At 42.3% G+C, this 18,258-nt stretch overlaps 2 protein-coding genes across 2 annotated transcripts in view; both read left to right on the forward strand.

Moving 5' to 3' along the window:
* Window positions 1–54: 54 nt before the first annotated feature.
* LOC148419766 (SLC35A4 upstream open reading frame protein-like) lies at window positions 55–2,326 on the forward strand. Its single transcript, XM_088420848.1, has 3 exons — window positions 55–217; window positions 613–711; window positions 1,484–2,326. The coding sequence occupies exons 1-3, from the start codon at window positions 203–205 to the stop codon at window positions 1,679–1,681; spliced, it is 312 nt and encodes a 103-aa protein (XP_088276974.1). The 5' UTR covers window positions 55–202; the 3' UTR covers window positions 1,682–2,326.
* A 218-nt stretch (window positions 2,327–2,544) lies between these two features.
* Window positions 2,545–18,258, forward strand: part of srbd1 (S1 RNA binding domain 1) — a 36,804-nt gene continuing 21,090 nt past the window's right edge. Inside the window, exons 1-13 of the mRNA XM_088421573.1 lie at window positions 2,545–2,923; window positions 3,391–3,649; window positions 3,724–3,939; window positions 4,490–4,656; window positions 5,932–6,049; window positions 6,121–6,259; window positions 7,092–7,188; window positions 7,261–7,447; window positions 12,774–12,877; window positions 12,960–13,067; window positions 13,138–13,295; window positions 13,779–13,869; window positions 13,959–14,066. Of these exons, the coding sequence (XP_088277699.1) occupies window positions 2,859–2,923; window positions 3,391–3,649; window positions 3,724–3,939; window positions 4,490–4,656; window positions 5,932–6,049; window positions 6,121–6,259; window positions 7,092–7,188; window positions 7,261–7,447; window positions 12,774–12,877; window positions 12,960–13,067; window positions 13,138–13,295; window positions 13,779–13,869; window positions 13,959–14,066 (1,817 nt within the window). The 5' untranslated portion in view covers window positions 2,545–2,858. The remainder of the gene's footprint in view (window positions 2,924–3,390; window positions 3,650–3,723; window positions 3,940–4,489; window positions 4,657–5,931; window positions 6,050–6,120; window positions 6,260–7,091; window positions 7,189–7,260; window positions 7,448–12,773; window positions 12,878–12,959; window positions 13,068–13,137; window positions 13,296–13,778; window positions 13,870–13,958; window positions 14,067–18,258) is intronic.

An 18,258-nucleotide genomic window follows, 5' to 3' on the forward strand; every position in this document is an offset into this window, starting at 1 on the left:
AAACACGACTTGGACGTTAGTAAAGTTGCTTACTAAACACGTAATAGGCATTAGAAGGCGTAAGGGACCCCATAAGGCCAGTAAAAGCGTTCAAAAGTTTAGAAAAATCTGACAAGACAATGAACACAAGGGGGCGGTGTGCCGCTCCATTACCAAAACATGCGACTGTCAACAAGCGAAGAAGAGCGTAACCCAAGCAAGTATGGGGAATGACAAGGTCGGTAACTTCTTCACACATTTAGCCCTATTTGTCATTATTGAATGAAAAAAAAACTCACGTTACATTTATTATTGGACGAAGAACTTCAGAATTTGCTGTTTAAGTTCAGGAAACTTTCACGATGTGGCGTAGCATTTTTAGCACCGTAGGCTAACACACGGGACATTGTAGAACTTCAATTACGAGATCGCCTAACGTATGGCTATAATGATGGTATTTCTTGTGAAACTGTTGAAAGTTACTATTAAGCACTTCCATCTTTCCACGATCGAAGAAAGAAAGTTGTTTGTTATTGCGTGCAGTAGTTGTCATTGCAAGTTGCAATGACGTTTTTGTAGCTGTTTTATTATGTGTTCTGTATTTGTATACTGGACTGTGCATTGTGTTTCTAGAGTCCTCTGGGCCAACTGAAGGACCTGGTCGAGTTGAAGGATCAGCTGGAGGACATCCAGAAACGGATGGAAGATGAGATTCAGGCCGGAGTTCCTGCTGTAAGTTCCACCACAGACTCCTTAGAACAGGAATTCTCTTCTCACATTTCTGGGGTCTATAGAATACAGGGGTGGCATTTTCCAGTCATGCCCTTTTAAATCACATTACAGTTGAACATGATAACCATGTGCACGCTTGTTTTTTCGACAATCTATATAATCATGACATGTGATACAGCTGTAATCAGAGAGCTATAAATAAACTCATCAATTTCAGAGCCTTTTTACGTTAATTATAATAAGTACTGGAAATTAATGTGTGGACTCTTAAAAAACGTAAACATACGTGTGGGTTGTAAAAATGACAAATTTGAGATACTTGTAGAAGCATTTTTTGTCAAATATTGTCAATTTTGGACATACACAAAACATAGTTTTTTCTTGCATTTCCCCCAATTTTTGCATTAATCCTTTCAGCGGCAATTTGGAACGGGATGCAATGAAAGGTTGGTGTTGACACCCCAAAACCACCGGGTGGCTCTAGTGGCCAAATGATGACATTTGTAAGCCTTTCAATGACCTCCTTGATTGGCTTGGACTGGATTCCCATAATGCAAAAGACTTTAAAAGTCATAATACTCTAAGTATGACATAAACAAATAGTCAGAATTCAATTTTTTAAATATATACATATACAGCTAGTTACTTTTATCTATTTATTAGGTTTAAGCTATGCTGATAGCTATTTTGTAAAAAAGTTGAACAAAAAAATGAATCATTTGAAGTAGTCCAAATATACTTTTCCTTTTCCCGGTCTTGTCTGGACCCCCAGGGCGGCAGCGTCCTGGCTTCTCCCTTCCTGAAGGGCTTCCTGGCCGGCTACGTGGTGGCCAGGTTCCGCTCGTCGGCGCTGCTGGGCGCCGTGGTCGGGACGTGCACGGGAATCTACGTGGCGCAGAACTATAAGATTCCCAACGTGGAGAACACCGTTAAGGACTACATTAACAGCCTGAAAGGAGGAAGCCGATGAGAAAGGGTGTTGCTCTTGTCTGCTATTTGTCATGTTTTGCCTCTTGTAGTCAGCTCAAGTATTTCTTGCACTTTTTTGGGGCCGCTTCAAACTTTATTGGGATGTTTGTTGCTTGTTTAGTAAAGCAGGAATGCATGTGTCGACAGGTGTTTGATATAGGTCATGCTTTTGAGGAGTCATTTCTGTAAAAAAAAAAAAAAAAAATCACTCGAGTTGTGTTTACAGCATGCTTTCTGACAGCTCTAGTAAAAAATGTTGCGGACATTCGAAAAGTCAAGATATACAAGTAAGTGCCTTCTAGTGTTTTGTGCAATAGGCTCCTCGCGTGGGATTTATTTGCCCATTTTAATATGCTGGAATTGTCAAATGTTGCACTTTTTGTTTGCCATTTTGACTTCAGTGTCAGAAAAACGTTAATGACTGGACTTCAGAGTTATTTTTTTCATTTTTGCTTGTGTTTGGCATGCTTTCCATTTGCATATCGAAATATCTTTATAGTTTAATTTTTTTTTAATTCTCATGGGATCAATAGATCTAGTCCTGCGTGTCATTCTATTCTGCATTAAACGGGTAATTGTGTATAGTCTTGTTTTGATTTGTTTGAACAAATTAAAGCGTGGAACAATAAAACACTATAAACAGGCATTTATAGCGTATCACTTTCTAGCTATCCTAAATGAATTTACGATTAGTTTATCAATTTGATCTAGCAACAAGTGACTAGATAGCTCCAAACTACAGTATCTCCTATCGTTATGTAAAAATGCTGCTATTCCCCTCGGTGCCTCTAGAGGGCAACAGCGTACGCTAAATCGACGACACTCCTTGTTTTGCATATTAGAAGAAGTCGGGGCACAGCAGAAGATTCTTTCCTACCGCTAAAGTTCCTATTTTCAATGTTGTCAATTGTCGGCGAAATAAAGAGAAAAGCTTCTTATCTCGCCTGTAAACGTCGCGTCCAGCGAAAACGTCGGATCCAAATCGTCGTTTGGCGTCATGACGGCGAAGTCGTGACGCGCGAAATTTAAAATTAGTTCGTCTGTTTGGCTAGCAATGGACAGCACCGGGCACTAAAAGAGCTAGCAAAAAAAAGGACCAGTCAATTATCTTTAATCAGCGTTTCGTTCGCTGTTGTAAGTATTTAAGATACTATATATTGAATTCTCCTCTCGGAGAAATGAGTCGACGGGCAAGAACCACTGCCCAAGTGAGCTACGTGGATTCGGTTTCCGAGGATGACAGGTGAGCATTTAAAATGTTGAGTTATACTTATTTTTCGCTTTATTTGCTGCTGCTTTGCACACTGGCATCAACTCGTATACACTTTACTGTCATTACAACTGCAAAAGAAAAATGCGACTCAATTTCACTTAAAAGGACAATGTGTAAGCTTTAGAGAGGTTTTCTCCACCCCCCCATGTAATATCATTTCTTTTATCATTATATGTCAAACATACTATTGGTAGCTAAGAACACATTTATTTGCAAGTTTTTGAAATAGACAGATTCATTAGTATATTGTCACCTCGCTAAATAATGGAACATGGACACAATTGTCATCTTTTAGGCTTTAAATACCGCAATGAATTTGAAGCAGCTGAGTTTGCGCAAATTTGATGTTTCCCACACAGTTTTGACATAATATGAAGTGATGAGTAGCCAACACATGAAAATAACTGCAACGTTTTGTTCCCCCTCATTTTCTTCAGTGATCAGGGGGATAACGAAGACGAGTGGAAGCCACCGCAGGCAAAGCCAGTCCCCAGTCACTCGGCCGCAGATGAGAAGAAACGTCCCAAGAGAGCCCCCAAACCTAGAGTACCTAAAAACGAGGCTGCCAAGAAGGGCGCAACACCCCCTAAAGCTGAGCTAAAGCGACAAAAGCCTGAAAACAAAACAAAAATACAGTTTGGAGATGAACAGGCTGAATCCACAGAGGCTGGACCAAGCGTCCGGACCAAAGAGGAGGTGTAGTAGGAAACAACATGAATGAAAAGACCGTTTTGCAACATTTGTCATTGTGAATCTGCTTTCCTATGCAGAGGATGTCATTTACCGTCTCGGGATCGGAAACGTTGGCTCGGGAAGGCTCGTCATATGCCGGCTTGACGGCAAAAAAAGAAGAAGACGATGACGACTTCACTTTTGATGAGCCCGCACTCAAGAAGCAGAAGACAGGCTGCCAATCGTCTCGCCAGTCCAGTCAGCCGCAACGCTTGGCGAAAGGGGATCTCAATATGAACTGGGACCTGACTGAGGTATTTTCTCTCAAAAGATTTGTTGTAGATTTTTGTTTTATTGTTATTCATACCACTTTGATGTATGAAAATGCCACTCCAAATTTCAAAACGGTATTGATAGTTGACATTTTTAGACATTAAAGAGAAAGTTTACCCAATACTTTTCTTTACAATAATTACAGTATGTTCTAAGAAAAAAATCATATACAGTATACCGTAATTCCCCAAACATAAGACACACCTGTTTTTAAGACGCACCCATAATTTTGGGCTCAAAATCAAAACTTTAGCAAAACGGAATACATTTCATCTCTTCATCTAATCTTGTGTTCATATCCGTGAGTTATATATTTGTAGCGTGTTATGTGTGTTCAGATTTCCCACATTTTGAGCAGTCACTGAACATTGCGCCGAAGCAGTAATTTTTCTCTTTTGTTTGGAGACCGTAAAAATTGTAGCAGGTTTTATAGTTCGGCAACAGTGTAAAAACTATGGCAAAACAATACAAACTATTAAAACAAATTGTGCATAATACGTGAGCTTAAATGAATGTAACGTGTCCGCTCAGGTGCTGTCCATGCAGACTTGCGTGGAGCGCTGGGTGTGCGCCAATGTTGTCACGCTGCTGCGCGAGGAGAACACGGTGCCCTTCATGGTGCGCTACCGCAAGGAGATGATCAATCACATGGACGCCGACGCCGTGCGTGATGTCCAGCTGGTGTACGAAGAGTTATGGTGAGCGCTGTAAACAACATCCTTCTACACTTTGAGGCCACATCCTTTTATTTGTCCCTCTTCAGATGAACACTATACACCAGGCGTGTCAAACTCATTTTAGCTTGCGGGCCGCATGGAGGAAAATCTATTCCCAAATTGGCCGGACCGAATAAAATTGCGGGATATAGTTTGTGTACTTTAAAACAGTCAAATTTATGATTACTTTTTTTTAATAGTCCAAAATATACAAGCAACATCACTATTAATCGTAAAACCTTAAGATTACTATTTAAAAAAACAACAACAAATATTTCATATAGTAATAATAAAATCCAGCTAATTTTTATACTTTACCAAATCATCTCGCGAGCTGGATTAAACTCTTTTGCGGGCCAGATTTTTGACACCAGTGCTTTACAGTCTGATTTGATGACATCCGATGGCATCAAACCTGCACAGCTGTTTAAATGTTAAATTCACTTTACTGCCCAAAACGGTTTGGCCGTCATAAAATATGCTTTTTTTTTCCCCTAAGATGTGCTGACATCCGAATAAATGAAATTAAAGCAGCACCGCCTTTTCAAAACTTTTTGGCTAAAGCCGTCTCAAATTTCTTTGTAAGCTGCATTTTTTTATTTTGGGCTGTAGATGTCGCCAAATGACTATTCATTAAGTAATTTCACTTCAAGCGTCACAGAAGCAATAGTTACTCAAGCGTGTACAGTACACGCATGTTGGGTAGATAGATGATAGATAGATAGATAGATACTTTATTCATCCCCGTAGGGAAATTCACAATAGCAAAGAGTAATAAAAAAAGAAAATATGAACGACCGAGTATAGGACAGTATACTGTATACAATATACAATAAAGCAATGGTTCTCAAATGGGGATAAATGAAAGCTCTGCTGAGGGAACTTTTGATTTTATCAGTTTCAGCAGGTTTTGGCAAATCTAATGCTTTTCATTGCCATGACAGAACGGTTCATTTTTCTTTTCCAATTCAGAGCAATTTGAAACGTGAAGCAACTTATTGATAACTTGTGTTTTGGTGTCTCATTTGCAAATCCATTTAAGTCTTTATTGTGTTGAGGTTTGCACAGATTTGCATTTGTGTTACAATTTTCCGGCAAAGAAACCAAAATGTAAACGGAAGCCATTATGCAATCTAACTCCTAGAGGTGCTGAATGTAATCTGCTTTGAGATACCACGACAAATGTAATTCCAAAACGACGAAATAAAATGGCAAAATTTCTTCTATTGAAATAACCCAATGTGCATCTTGTTGTAGCACTTTGGCAAAGAAGACCCAGTCTGTAATCAACACCCTGAAAAAAGATGGCGTTTTGACGACTGAACTCGAGCAAAGCCTGAGGAGCTGCCGGTCTGCTGATGAACTGGATCATGTGGTCAGAATTGCATTTGCAGAGACTAAAATAAAACATCGGAAGCACGCGGTGAAACTCGCTCGTCTTTGCAGTGCACCCCTTACAAGAAAGGATGCAAAGTGACCAAAGTGCGTAAGGCCAAAGCCCTGGGCCTCGAAGCCGCCGCCACCTCCTTGATTGAGGCGCCGCACACACTGGATCTCAGGACTTGGGTGAAACCCGGAACAGAGGGTGCGACACACACCACAATTATTACAAACTCTTCATTTAGTCATGTACTGTAATTGTGGTATATGGAACAAATTAAATGTCTCTTTGGGGGCCTGTGAGAATTACCGTAGCTCACCAAATATAAGTCATCCCCCCGAAAATGAAGGCCAAAAGTATGGGTGCGTCCTATAAACAGTAACTTAAAGATTAGTAGGTTTTTATATTTAACACCATTTGAGGAAGATTGATCTGTCAGCCACATTAGCTTCGGGTATTAATGGCAGTTATGCTGGTGCTGCATTCCCCGATCGCTAAGAATGTGGGAAATCTGAAACAATTTACCCGCAACAAATATAATTTAGGGATATGATACTCAAGAAAATATGAATAGCGATTAATAGTGTTAATTAATAGTTTTGCGATAGATTTTACATTGTTGCCAAACTGTTGCATCTTATACACGGTAACATAAAAACATCAGCATTTGACCCTAAAATTAAGAGTGTGTCTTATTTGGGCATTTACGGTAACTCATGCGCTGCTCGCCAAGTCAAAATGGATGTCTGACTACTAGTGCTGTCAATGGAGCGCAGTAAAAACAGATCGTTGACATCTATAGTCACCAAAAGCACTTGAATAATATAATATTATTATATATTAGTATTTTTGGCATCTTGAACACAAACCCTCCAAACTAACTCAATAGCGCCCCCTCGAATGTTAGGAAAAAATGACTCCCTGCATTAGTCTAATGGACAAGTCGATCATAACACGACGCCCCAAAAAGTCCCAAAACAGCCATTCTCGAAAACCAACAGGAAGTGACCTTATTTTTGTGTGCGTTTTGCATCAGGTCTCTCGTCAGTGGAAGACGTGTCAACGGGCGTTTTGCATATCCTGGCCTACACCATAGCCAAAGATCCCGAAACGCTCACCTATGTGAAAACCTTGTGAGAGCGCATCCACGCACACTTATGCGCTTCATCCCGCCTCTTTTTTAAATCTTGCCTCTGCACCGACAGGTGTGAGAATGACGACGTGAGCATTCACTCGTCTGTGACGAAGACCGCCCTCAAGGACAGAGAAGAGGACAAGTCGCAATCCAGTGACAAGAAGCCAAATGCTCAGAAAAGCAAGAAGCAGGATGTGGACAAATTCCAGCTCTACTTTGACTTCACCACTATAGTCCGCCGCATCCAACCTCATCAGGTACACGTCTACCCTTTCAGGCACAATTCAACAAAATACCAATAATCCCCAAGTATAAGACGCACTTTTACTCCCCAAAATGGTCATTAAGACGCTACTTTTTTCTCACTTTTTGAACTCTGCGATTTAGAGGCCTGTGTGGCTTATCTGCAGTTTTTTCTTTTACTAGCCAGCCACTAGAGAGCGATCTCTATCTCAATACAGAAGAAGACGTTATCAAAGTATTGATTTTGAGTTTGAAATGCTTTTTTTACTCACCGCCAGGAAACACTCTCCAATAGTAAACACCATGAAGCATCTTACTGTTGTACTGGTGCAGTATTTTGCATCTTATAGTCTGAAAAATATGGTAGATTGCACGCACGCAATTTGCACATTAGCAAATCACTTGAAAGCTCAACTCACTGAGGACCTAAGAGTTGACCCCCACAACTTTGCTTTTTGGCGATGCCGCCACAGCAAGCAAAGACACAGTTTGATAACTGAAGTAAAATTGCTCCTGCATTATTTTGAAGGTTTAAAAGCATTTTGGTTCGTAGTTTAAAAAAAAAAAAGTAATGTAATGCAGTGTCAATCTCAAGCGAGCCTTGTTAAGGCTCCGATCGGATCGGATATGGGCAGGAAGTGTTTAGACTTGTCGTCACATTCACCCGTAGCAACACGTGCCATCTGTTTGTGCCCCGTGCGTGCCACTGAAGCACGTCAGGCGCGGTTAGCCTCCTTACCCCCTCTGCGCCACTCGCAAGTGCCCCTCCACCCCCATTGACCGGTGGGTTACTCAGAGTTGGTCCCGGGCCTCATATGTCACCACGGCTCGCATCACCCGCTCCCGCCACCAACACTCGCTGGCAAGCGGGCCTTGCCCTACAGTCCTGAAATCACGCACGCACGCACGCACACACACATCCAGCAAGTCCCCCCGGTTCTCTCCTCTTAACATATGTGACATGTCCCCCGTCGACATGCCATTGGATTAGAGCGCCTGACTGACAGGCGTTCTCCAGCCCTGACAGCTCGTGCTGCCCCGAGCGCCCGGGGAGCGAAGCGAGGCAATGAATGAATGAAGGAAGGAAGAGCGCGCAGATGGGGGGGGGGGGGGGGTGTTCGTCACTTATCCCCCCTCAGCTGCGCTTGGCTCCCACCCACTTAATTTGATGACTCGCTTTTGTCACAGAGCGTTAATCCACAGTGACCCTGCTAGCTGTCGGACTGCGGCTAAAATGAACCTTTTCTTGCCGACAAGTCGGCGGGGTGCGACTTGGTGTGGGAATGGGGGGAGCAGGTGGGAGATGGGAGGCTGTTGCAAGTCTAAAGAGTTGGAGTGGAAAAATCATATAGGCACAGTAGAATGTCCAATGTTAGGGATTCTCTCGTCATTTTTAATAGTTGGCAAACAGAGTCTGCAAAGTGTATTTTCTGCACTATGAGACGCATCGGATTTTAAGGCGCACCCTCAATGAATTTATATGAATCACATTATTAGGCACATAGAGTAGAAGCTACAGTAGTGGCTGGGCTTGCGTTCTGCATCCACTAGATGGAGCTACGCTAAAGGGAACGACAACAAAACAATCCAGAAAGCAGATTGGTTGACTTTTACACAAAATTAGGTTATTTATTTTGACCAAGCAGATAGGGTTGAAGGTGTTTTTTTTGTGTCAAATAGAGGGGCAAAAGAAAAATGCAAGTACCGTATTTTTCGCACTATAAGGTGCATTGGAGTGTAAGGCGCGACTTCAATGAATGGCCCATTTGAAACATTATTTAGACATTTTAAGGCGCATAGAATAGAATGAGACACTACAGCCCTGTTTTATTCTGTTCAATTCTTTGCATTTTGCAACACTCCTTGCAAAGTTGTACAACCACCGATGCTGATTGGGGCATTTTCCTTCCTCAGGATATTGTTTCATAGTGTTTATTTATATATTTCTACATTTTTAGTTCAAAAAGATCACAGCAAATTTCCATTCTTTTCATGCAGTTTATTTTACTTTGTCTTTATTTTGTTAATTTACTTTTCAATAATAATTTTACAGCTAAAGCCTGATTCGCAGGGAATTGAGACCAGGCCGGCTCACATAACAAGAATCGACCTATATTGACACTAACTGATTTAAAGACATCTAACGTGATTTTACCTGTTTGGCTTGCGTGAGAGTAGAATTTCCTCCATGTGGCCCGTGCACTAAAATGAGTCTGAAACCCCAGATCGACAAGAATAATTTGAGTGGGGGAAAAAGTCAACTTTGTTTTTGACTGACAAAAATTGTGATCTGTTTTTGACAAAGCTTTTTTGTTGTTGTTTTTAATTACTTATAAAGTATAGCCAAAACCTGTAACTCCCACTTGAAATCTGATTGAACACTTTGATAATTGAATCAATATCAATCTGTTCTCGCAGTCACCCCGCGCATCTTGACGCGTAATTCTTTTGACGTACGTCGAGACGGCGTGCAGAGACTTAATCCCATCAGGTTTGATTTTAAGGCCGTCTCGTGAAGAGGACGCGTTTGGCTCATAGCTACAAGCGGCCGACGAACGCCGGGGCGCATTTGCGAGCCGCGCTGCCACTCGCCCCGCGATCAATCGGCGGCTAAGCGCAGCAGTCAGGGCCTCGCCTGCAGAGGGCTCGCCGTAAATGCAGCTGCTTCATCAATTCAACACTCCGCTTTGATGGACAGGTGGAAGTTTCTTTTTGCGCTCTTGCGCACTCAAGTAGCACTTAGGTTAATTACATGTAAAATCCTTTTGCCCTCAAATTTTCTTCTAATTCGCCGTCTTTTTTTTGTTAGCCCTGTAGAACAAAAATATGAAATAAAAATAGAAATAATAAATAGAAATAAAAAATATGTGTTGTGGTTTTTGTCTATTTCTAAGAGGGCATTTTGGACAAAGTTAAAAAAGAATAAATCTGAAGTTGTTGTTTTAAAGTTGTATAAAGCCTTATGCACCATGATTTCATTGGTCAGGTCCACTTGGGAATAGATTCTCCTGTATGCGACTCACAAGCTAAAACAGGATTGACAACCTGGGTTAGGAGGTACCTCGGTCCATAAAACGAACACACAAAAACAAATCATATTGAAAAAAGGTTGTGACCCACAACGCTAAAACGCTAAAACAATCACTATTAGTCTTTAAACATTAACATTACAATTAATGAAAGATTTCAAGTTTTTCAATTATTTAAAAAAAAATTGCTACTTTTTCTACTCTACATTACAAAATAATATTGCGGGAATATTTTGAATTAATCCTGGTACACTTTTTCATTTTTTGGAGAATTTGTATTTTGCAAATAGAATTTTACTCTAAAATTTGCACTTTTGCGAGAACTCCTTTATTATCACGCCTGCTTCGACCTTATTGACCTTAAATGCCTGATAAACTGCGAGTTTGGAAACAGCCCGGTGTCCCAGTTGTGTCACCCAGGTCAGTGTGTGTGTGTGTGTATATATATATGTGTGTGTGTGTGTGTGTGCGCGCGCTTGCGCACGGTGTGGATGGATGTGTTGATGACAGTATTCCTCTAAAGGAAGCCGGAGCGAGACAAGGAGACAGCTAGCGAGAGGACAGCGGTTGGCCGGCTGCCCTCCCTGCGGGGGGGTTTGCGCCGCCGCCGGACGTCTGTCGGTCCGCTCTCGTCAGGCGTTGGCCGCTACCTCGCTACCTGTCACTCTTGGCCCCGCTTGATGCGCAAACACACACTTCTCGCGCTGTCTCACATCACCCTTCCTCTCAGATCACCCCCTGTCTCTGGCTAGTGACCCCAGCCAGGGAGAAAGTGAGGAACACGCACGCTCGGCTATCTAGTGTGTCCTCGTTTTGGCGCGGGACATTTAAGACATGCGCAGTTGAATTTGGTTTAGAGTGATTCATGTAACGCCAATCCGCAACACGGGTTGCGCTAAAATGAATGCTTTCTTTTTGAGGAAAGATAGTTGCTGCGATTCTGAAGGACACTTTATGTTGGGGTGTCAAACTCGTCTTAATGTTTCAGGCCGCAGCTTTGGAGAAAAATCTCTTCCCAAGTGGGCCAGACCATTAAAATCATGGTATGTATTTATATAACTTTAAATTCAGATTCATTATTCTTTTTTTAATGCTGTCCAAAATAGTACAAGCACATCACTATTAATCATGTAACATTAATGTTAATCATAAAACTTTTTAAACGTTTTCATTTATTGACAAAATTTAATGTAATTTAAATTTACTGGAAAAGCTCTTTTATTTTAACTTTACATTACAAAATCATCTTGTGGGCTAGATTAAAACTGATTGCGGGCCAGAACCAGCCCGCGCGCCGTATGTTTGACCCCTGCTATGTTATTGTAACTATTTTTATATTTACAATTCTTAATTGTTTTTCTTTTAGTTCTGTCTTTTATTTTCAAAATATTTCTAGAGTTTATATATATATATACACACACACACACACACACACACTGATATATAACGGTGCATCTTAATTTTGCGCACAGATTTAGCTTAGGCTGTGTTCATTTAACTACTTTAACCTTCGGGGCGGTTGCAGATGTTGGACGACTGTCGGGAGGTGTGCGATTTGATGAATATCTCTTGAGAAATGTCATCGCAGTCAGGGCAGGCGCCCGCGGCGGAAACATGCCATCCGGAGAAAAATCTAAATTTCACCCTAATTCCCTGACATGCCATTAGTTGTGTTTTTCATGTTGCCGTTGCGGCTTTTGCGCCGGGGTGCCGCCGAGCTCCAGCGGCCGCGGCTCGGCGCACGTGCGCGTGGGCGGCGGGGGTAGGCCTGGCGGTCCTCGCCCCTCACGCTGGCACACTGGTGGCATTTGTCAGCTCGCTTTTTCCACTCGGGCTCCAGATTGACGTCTCGTTTCTCGTGCCTCGCGCCGCGGCGGGCTAAAGGTTCCCCGCTGAAAAGGTCAGACACTTACTACTGTTTGCTTAACAGCATGTAACAGTTGGTCTAAAAGTAGGGGGTGGCCACAGGACTCGCTCAGAGGCTCCTCACTCTCCCGCGTGTGGAGAGAAAGTATTTTGCTTTTCTAATGTGTTTGTCATCATTCAATGACCTCAGCCAAGGAGCAGATATCATCATGAAATTCCTGCTTTCTGTAATAATGTGGTTCCCGCATAAGACAACAAACTTCAAGTTTTAGCTTCTACGAATAAAATGAGTGTGGCCTGCACCATTTCCTGACCTCTGGGCTGTTCAAATTCTGAATGTGGTTACATATTTTCCACACTATAAATCGCACCTAAAAGCCTTCAATTTTTTTGAAATTCACTTTCCCGAGTGAATTCATGAGATCTTCTTTGATGTGTTGCACAGACGTTGGCCATCAACCGAGGGGAGAGTCTGAAGATTTTGACTGTGAAGGTGAACATTCCTGACACGGTGAAGAAAAACTTCTTGTGGTGGTGCATCAACAACAGGTCACAACTCAGCATTCACACAGACCTACAGTATGTATGAATAGTAATGCGTATGACAATCAAAGGCTTTGCTCCAATGCAGGTGGAAACCAAAGACTTCCGCTCGCAAAGAGCATCAAGCGCTCATCAGGGATTCGATTGAGGATTCCTACAAAAGGCTCATCGTGCCTTTTCTCAGCAGAACGTACAGGTCTGTCACTCTCATTCAAGTTGAGCCCTACCTCAAACTATTCTAATTTCTCGTATCTTCTCGTTTCAAGAACGACCCTCACCAAAACGGCAGAGAAAGAATCGGTCGCCATGTTTGTGCGAAACCTACGCCAGCGCTTGTTGATGTGTCCTGTTCGGGGCTGCGCCATGATGGGGGTGGACCCTGGCTTTAGACACGGCTGCAAGCTTGCCATCCTCTCCCCAACCGGTAAGAGAACATAATAAATGAATAATACATGCTTAGCACTCCTCGATTTATTTATTGGTGAAGATTAAATAGCTTCTCATAAAAGCTTAATCTCCTAACTTTAATTTTTTTCTCTCACTCAGTGGACACACAGGGTGTATGTGAGAATTTAACAGGGTTTTTAGAGGTATCAGCAAATTTCCTTTAATGCTTTGACATGAACACTATATATTTCTTTTCATTTTAAGAGCAAAATAACAGGAAATGCAGTGTTGACTCAGTAGACAGGTTTAATTTAATTAACAATTGTACCTACAGAGCCCTTCCTTCCCATGTAGCGTTTTCTAGTTCTGTGGTTATCACACTTTGACTTTGCTTGTTGCTGTGCCATCGCCCAAAAGATGACAAAAGAGCAACCTCGTGGAGGCGCCGAAAAAAAAAAATTGACAGGAAATATATCATTAAAAAAAAAAAAAAAAAAGGTTAAGAACCTTCTGCTTCCAGGTCAAATCCTCCACACTGACGTTGTGTACCTCCATGGTTCCCGCAATGATAGAGAAGCGGAAAAACTGCGACATCTTATGATCAAACATAGGTACTGCCACAGGTTACACCGTTTACAGCAGTATTTCTTGTCAGATATTTGGACTCATTGAATTCCTCCTCTCCGCCCTCCAATGCCAGCTGCAGCAGGGTCGTCATCGGCAACGGGACGGCATGTCGCGAGACCGAGTCCTTCTTTGCAGACCTCATCGCCAAGTGCTACTTTCACCCCCTGGATGTGTCCTACTGGTAAGAACTCTCTTCCAATCGCCACAAAGGGCGTTCAGTCACCCGTGAATGGTGGCAAAAAGTGTTAGCCCCTCTGAGGTTTTGCGCACCTTCGGATGCCGCATACTGTAAGGAGCCAGGACCGTCCCGCACATCTTTTATCTTTTGCGGCAGTTTGAACGTCCCTTAGGTGCGCTACAGGAGGTCAATTCAATCCAAACCATTTCTAATACGTTCTCCTCAAATAACGCCGGAGCGCCAGTGGAAACACGTCTTACCTTTCACTGCAAGTTTCAATCTAATTGTGATTGAGCCATGCATAACAAAGACCGGGGCCTTCATTCCACATAGTCAGTTCAAATAGTGACCAAGTAGCTCACTATTAAATATTCTGTTTTTACTGGAATCATAATAATGATACTAATAATTTTCTCAAATAGGAAAGTATCCCTTTAACCAGAGTGGTGTAGGGATGGAATGCATTCAGCTTTTGGACTTTTTTTTTTTTTCTTTTCAAATGTCAATTTTTTTTTTGTTTCCTTCTTCCTTTTTGTTCCAAAATCCATAAACACTGAAATGACTTACAGCGTGTTAGAAATCATGGGTGTCAAACATACGTCCCGCGAGTCGGATATATTTTAAGGTTTTTGGTCGCAATTTGATTAAAAATGTAATTTCAATATTCAATTGACTCATAATTATATTCTTATAAACTCTTGGTCTTGGCATTGATCGAGTCTTTTAATGTAATCAAGAGGCATTTTCTTCCCCATTCTTCAGATAGCACTTTCCAAAAATCGTCTTTATTCTTCATTTCTAATTGTCTATTAATAAAGTTTGTTTTGTTGACATTTCTTGAGTGCAACTCCCATCTTGTGGATGCGTAATGCAACCCCAGCCACTACCATACTACATATATACAATAGCTTCTATTCTATGTGCCTTATATTGCAGTGTGCCCTATATATGAAAACCATTTTTAAAGAGGTTTGTCTTATACATGTAGTATAGAAAATACAGTGCAGTTACTGCTTTAGAAATGCTCCTGCTTTGGTTCTGAACGTAGAGCTACGCTTCGGCAGCTATTCTTTGCAGAGCCCGACATTTTGCGTTGGACTGCATGATCTACCCTACCCCCAAATTTTGTAGAATTAACCCACCGTTTCTTCATTATCGCGTACACGAAAGATTAAACATGTTCTGAACCACTCTCTGTGTGATTGATTGCAGATTTGAAAACGTTCCAAAATAAACATAACTCTTGACTGTCAATCAAAGCTGATAATTGTACTTAATGTTTTGGGTCTAGGGTAATGATTAAAATGAAATGTTAAAGTGCGTACGGGAACATTTGTACGAGCAGAGGGGTGCGGAATGTCCAAAAAAACAAAAGACTGAGGCGACCGAGAGAGAAGAGGTGGAGGTGCCCCCAAAAGTGAATATTGTCTATTAAAGCCATCTGGACTTTGTTTCACTTTGGGCCATTTAAAGGGACGCTTTGCGGTGCAGGTTGTGTCTGTAACCGGGCCCGGTCCACACTTGGGCGTACAACGCCGCGGGAGCTCGCTCCAAGCATAACAAGCAAGCGGCCTGTTTGTTGACTCGAGGTTAGTGTCGGGACGGCGGCCGAGAACCACGTAAGCGGGAATGCATATCATCCCGAGTTCATCGCCGGCAACACCTTTGCTCCAATAGCACACGTTTTCCTCGGTTTTGCTCTTCTCTTTGCGAGAGCAGACGCGGTGAAAGCCAGATGTTATTACATTAGCGGGATTGTTTTTATTAAAGATATTTTTCAGTTGAGTCGCTCCAGATATAATGTCACTCGTGTTCATTTCTTCAATGGGGATATTTGGGCTCATCAAAGAAATGAACACTTTTCTCATGTGGTTCTAGCTTTATTTCCTCGTATATTAAAACAGCATTTTTACAATGTTTTTATGTTATAAAAATCTATCTCTATGAGTTTCTTGGCACATTCATTAGGTCCTGCTTTTAATGTTTCTTAAATCCTCTCTTGAAACATGATTACCGCATTTTCCCCACTATGAAATTTATTTAAATTTATATTTTAAATCTTTTCATATATAGGATACACCACATTATGAGGCACATAGAATAGAAGGTACAGTAGTGGCTGGGTTTGCGTTATGCATCCACTGGCTGGAGCTGCGCTCAAGGGAATGTCAGCAAAACAATTAGGTCAGTCAGTCAAACTTTCTTCTTAATTTCTGATTGTCTATTAATAAAGATGATTTGTGGAAAGTACTTTCTGAAGAATGGGGGAGGGAATACCTCTTGATAACATTAACTCTTACAGGCCATGACAGGTTCATTATTTTGGGTGCGGCCCAGTAGCGGGCCGTGGACTGACGGTTGGGGACCTCTGTAATAGTGTACAGATATATGGATTAGCTTTTCACTTTTGAAGTTGAAATCATTCCACGTAGTATTTAGTAAGTTTAAGTAACAGAAGTATGTGTTAGTGGTCCCCCCTGAATGTATCCAGCTGGTTGGCCTGCCACATTGGACCAACGCACAGTTCCTCAACAGAGGACGATGATCGGGGCCCAGGGCTCCTCGGCGTGGTCCTCCACCCCCACTGGCTGACCCGCGACCGACCCTGACCGTCTTCATTACAATGGTGACAAACATGATGTCAACCACACCATAATTATCTCCGCCCGCGTGTGCGCGCGTGTGCGGGATGAGCAGCGTGACGTCGTCATCATGAAGTCACCTCGTTTCGGGAAATATCACAAACGCTTAGCGTTTCGACAGAGGTGCGCGGCCTTTTCCTATCTGCCGTACTGGGCCGTAGATGCAGTCGGGCCCCGCCGTCGCCGCGGTTAGTTCACGGAAAGGCCGCAGCCTAATTTGCGCCTTCTGTTTGCCGTCCTCCATTGAGGTTTCCGTTGGGTGTCTTCCAATGCCGTCCCCCCTTGTATGCCCTTGTGCACCCTTTATCTTCTCCAGCCGCCTGTCTCTCCCTCTGTCCTTCCACCTCGGTGCTCGGCTGGAATGACAGCCAGAAATGGCTGCCCGCGGGCTACTCTTGACTGGAAATTGCGTACTATTGTGCGCTTTTAAGGCTCTTCAAAACCAATTCCTCATAAGCCTGCGGATGCTGTCATGTTGTAAATGTTCAGTTTTGTGCATGTGCCCGGGAATCAGACAGTACTAGTTGTGTGTACTAGTTGTTAGCTGATGATTTAGTTGCTCTATTGCAGACATATTAACAGCCGAACGTGTTATTGACAACGAAATACTATCAAAAATGTGCTCGTAATGGCTTATTCCGGTTTTGCATTTTCTCTCTTACGAACGCATTTTGTCACGAAAAATTCAGGTTACGTACGCCCGGCGGAAAAATAGCGTCTCTAGTAACGAGAGAAAGTTCAAGATACGGAAGGTGACATTGTTGGCATGTAATATGAGACACGAGAAACCAGCAAAAAACTGGAAATATGGTACTTTTTTTTTTTTTTTTTTTAACAGACCGGCCTTGTTATTGTTTGTTGATTAACGGACTACGTTTGTCGTTTCCTTATTAGCTTTATTGCATCTTTACATTACATGATTGGACTTGAACAAGTTCCTGCGGTTTGAGCGGCCCCCCCACGGGACATTATACGGCGTGGGGTATCATCGATCTGACAAGGTCTGTCTGTGCCGACGATGACCCCCTCCGCGTTTCTTGCCAAACAGCGGGGCCCCCATAATGCTTCAGACTCCCTCCTGCTGGAAAAAAAAAAATCACCGTGCTTATTGAACGCACGTATCTTCAAAGTGACCTTGTCTGTCGTTGAGGCAGATGTGTGTGTAAGCGTCTTTTGTGGGTGGGGGGTTCTTTCTGAATCCCTGGTCTGCCATCATATGTCCTGTCGTGCTCCATCAATATAGTACTAGGGACCGAGTACCAATACCAGGTATCGGGCCTACTCCTGACCCTTTTTCATGGTGGCGGAGGCCGATATCATGATTGGTCTTGCGCACCAAAAAGGACAAAGCAAATCTAAGGTTCAAAGTGCATTTACAAGACATGAGCAAAAACCAACAGCAGATACTAACAAATGTCAAAGTGAAATGTATTAAAATACTATGAACTTACATGTAGCATTAAAAATGATTATTTTGTGGTGCATTTCAAAGCTGTACAAATATTCATAGGAATCAGTTTTTGTAAAGTGTGATTTTGTCTTTTATAGTCAAT

This window comes from Hippichthys cyanospilos, chromosome 8, assembly GCF_059441005.1.
Source record: "Hippichthys cyanospilos isolate Australia breed blue-spotted pipefish chromosome 8, RoL_Hcya_1.0, whole genome shotgun sequence".
NCBI lineage: Eukaryota > Metazoa > Chordata > Actinopteri > Syngnathiformes > Syngnathidae > Hippichthys > Hippichthys cyanospilos.

Excerpts from the sequence above, each read along its gene's own strand:
- LOC148419766 (XM_088420848.1), top strand. Across the intron at positions 712-1,483 it reads TTCAGGCCGGAGTTCCTGCT|GGCGGCAGCGTCCTGGCTTC; the intron begins GTAAGTTCCACC and ends CTGGACCCCCAG.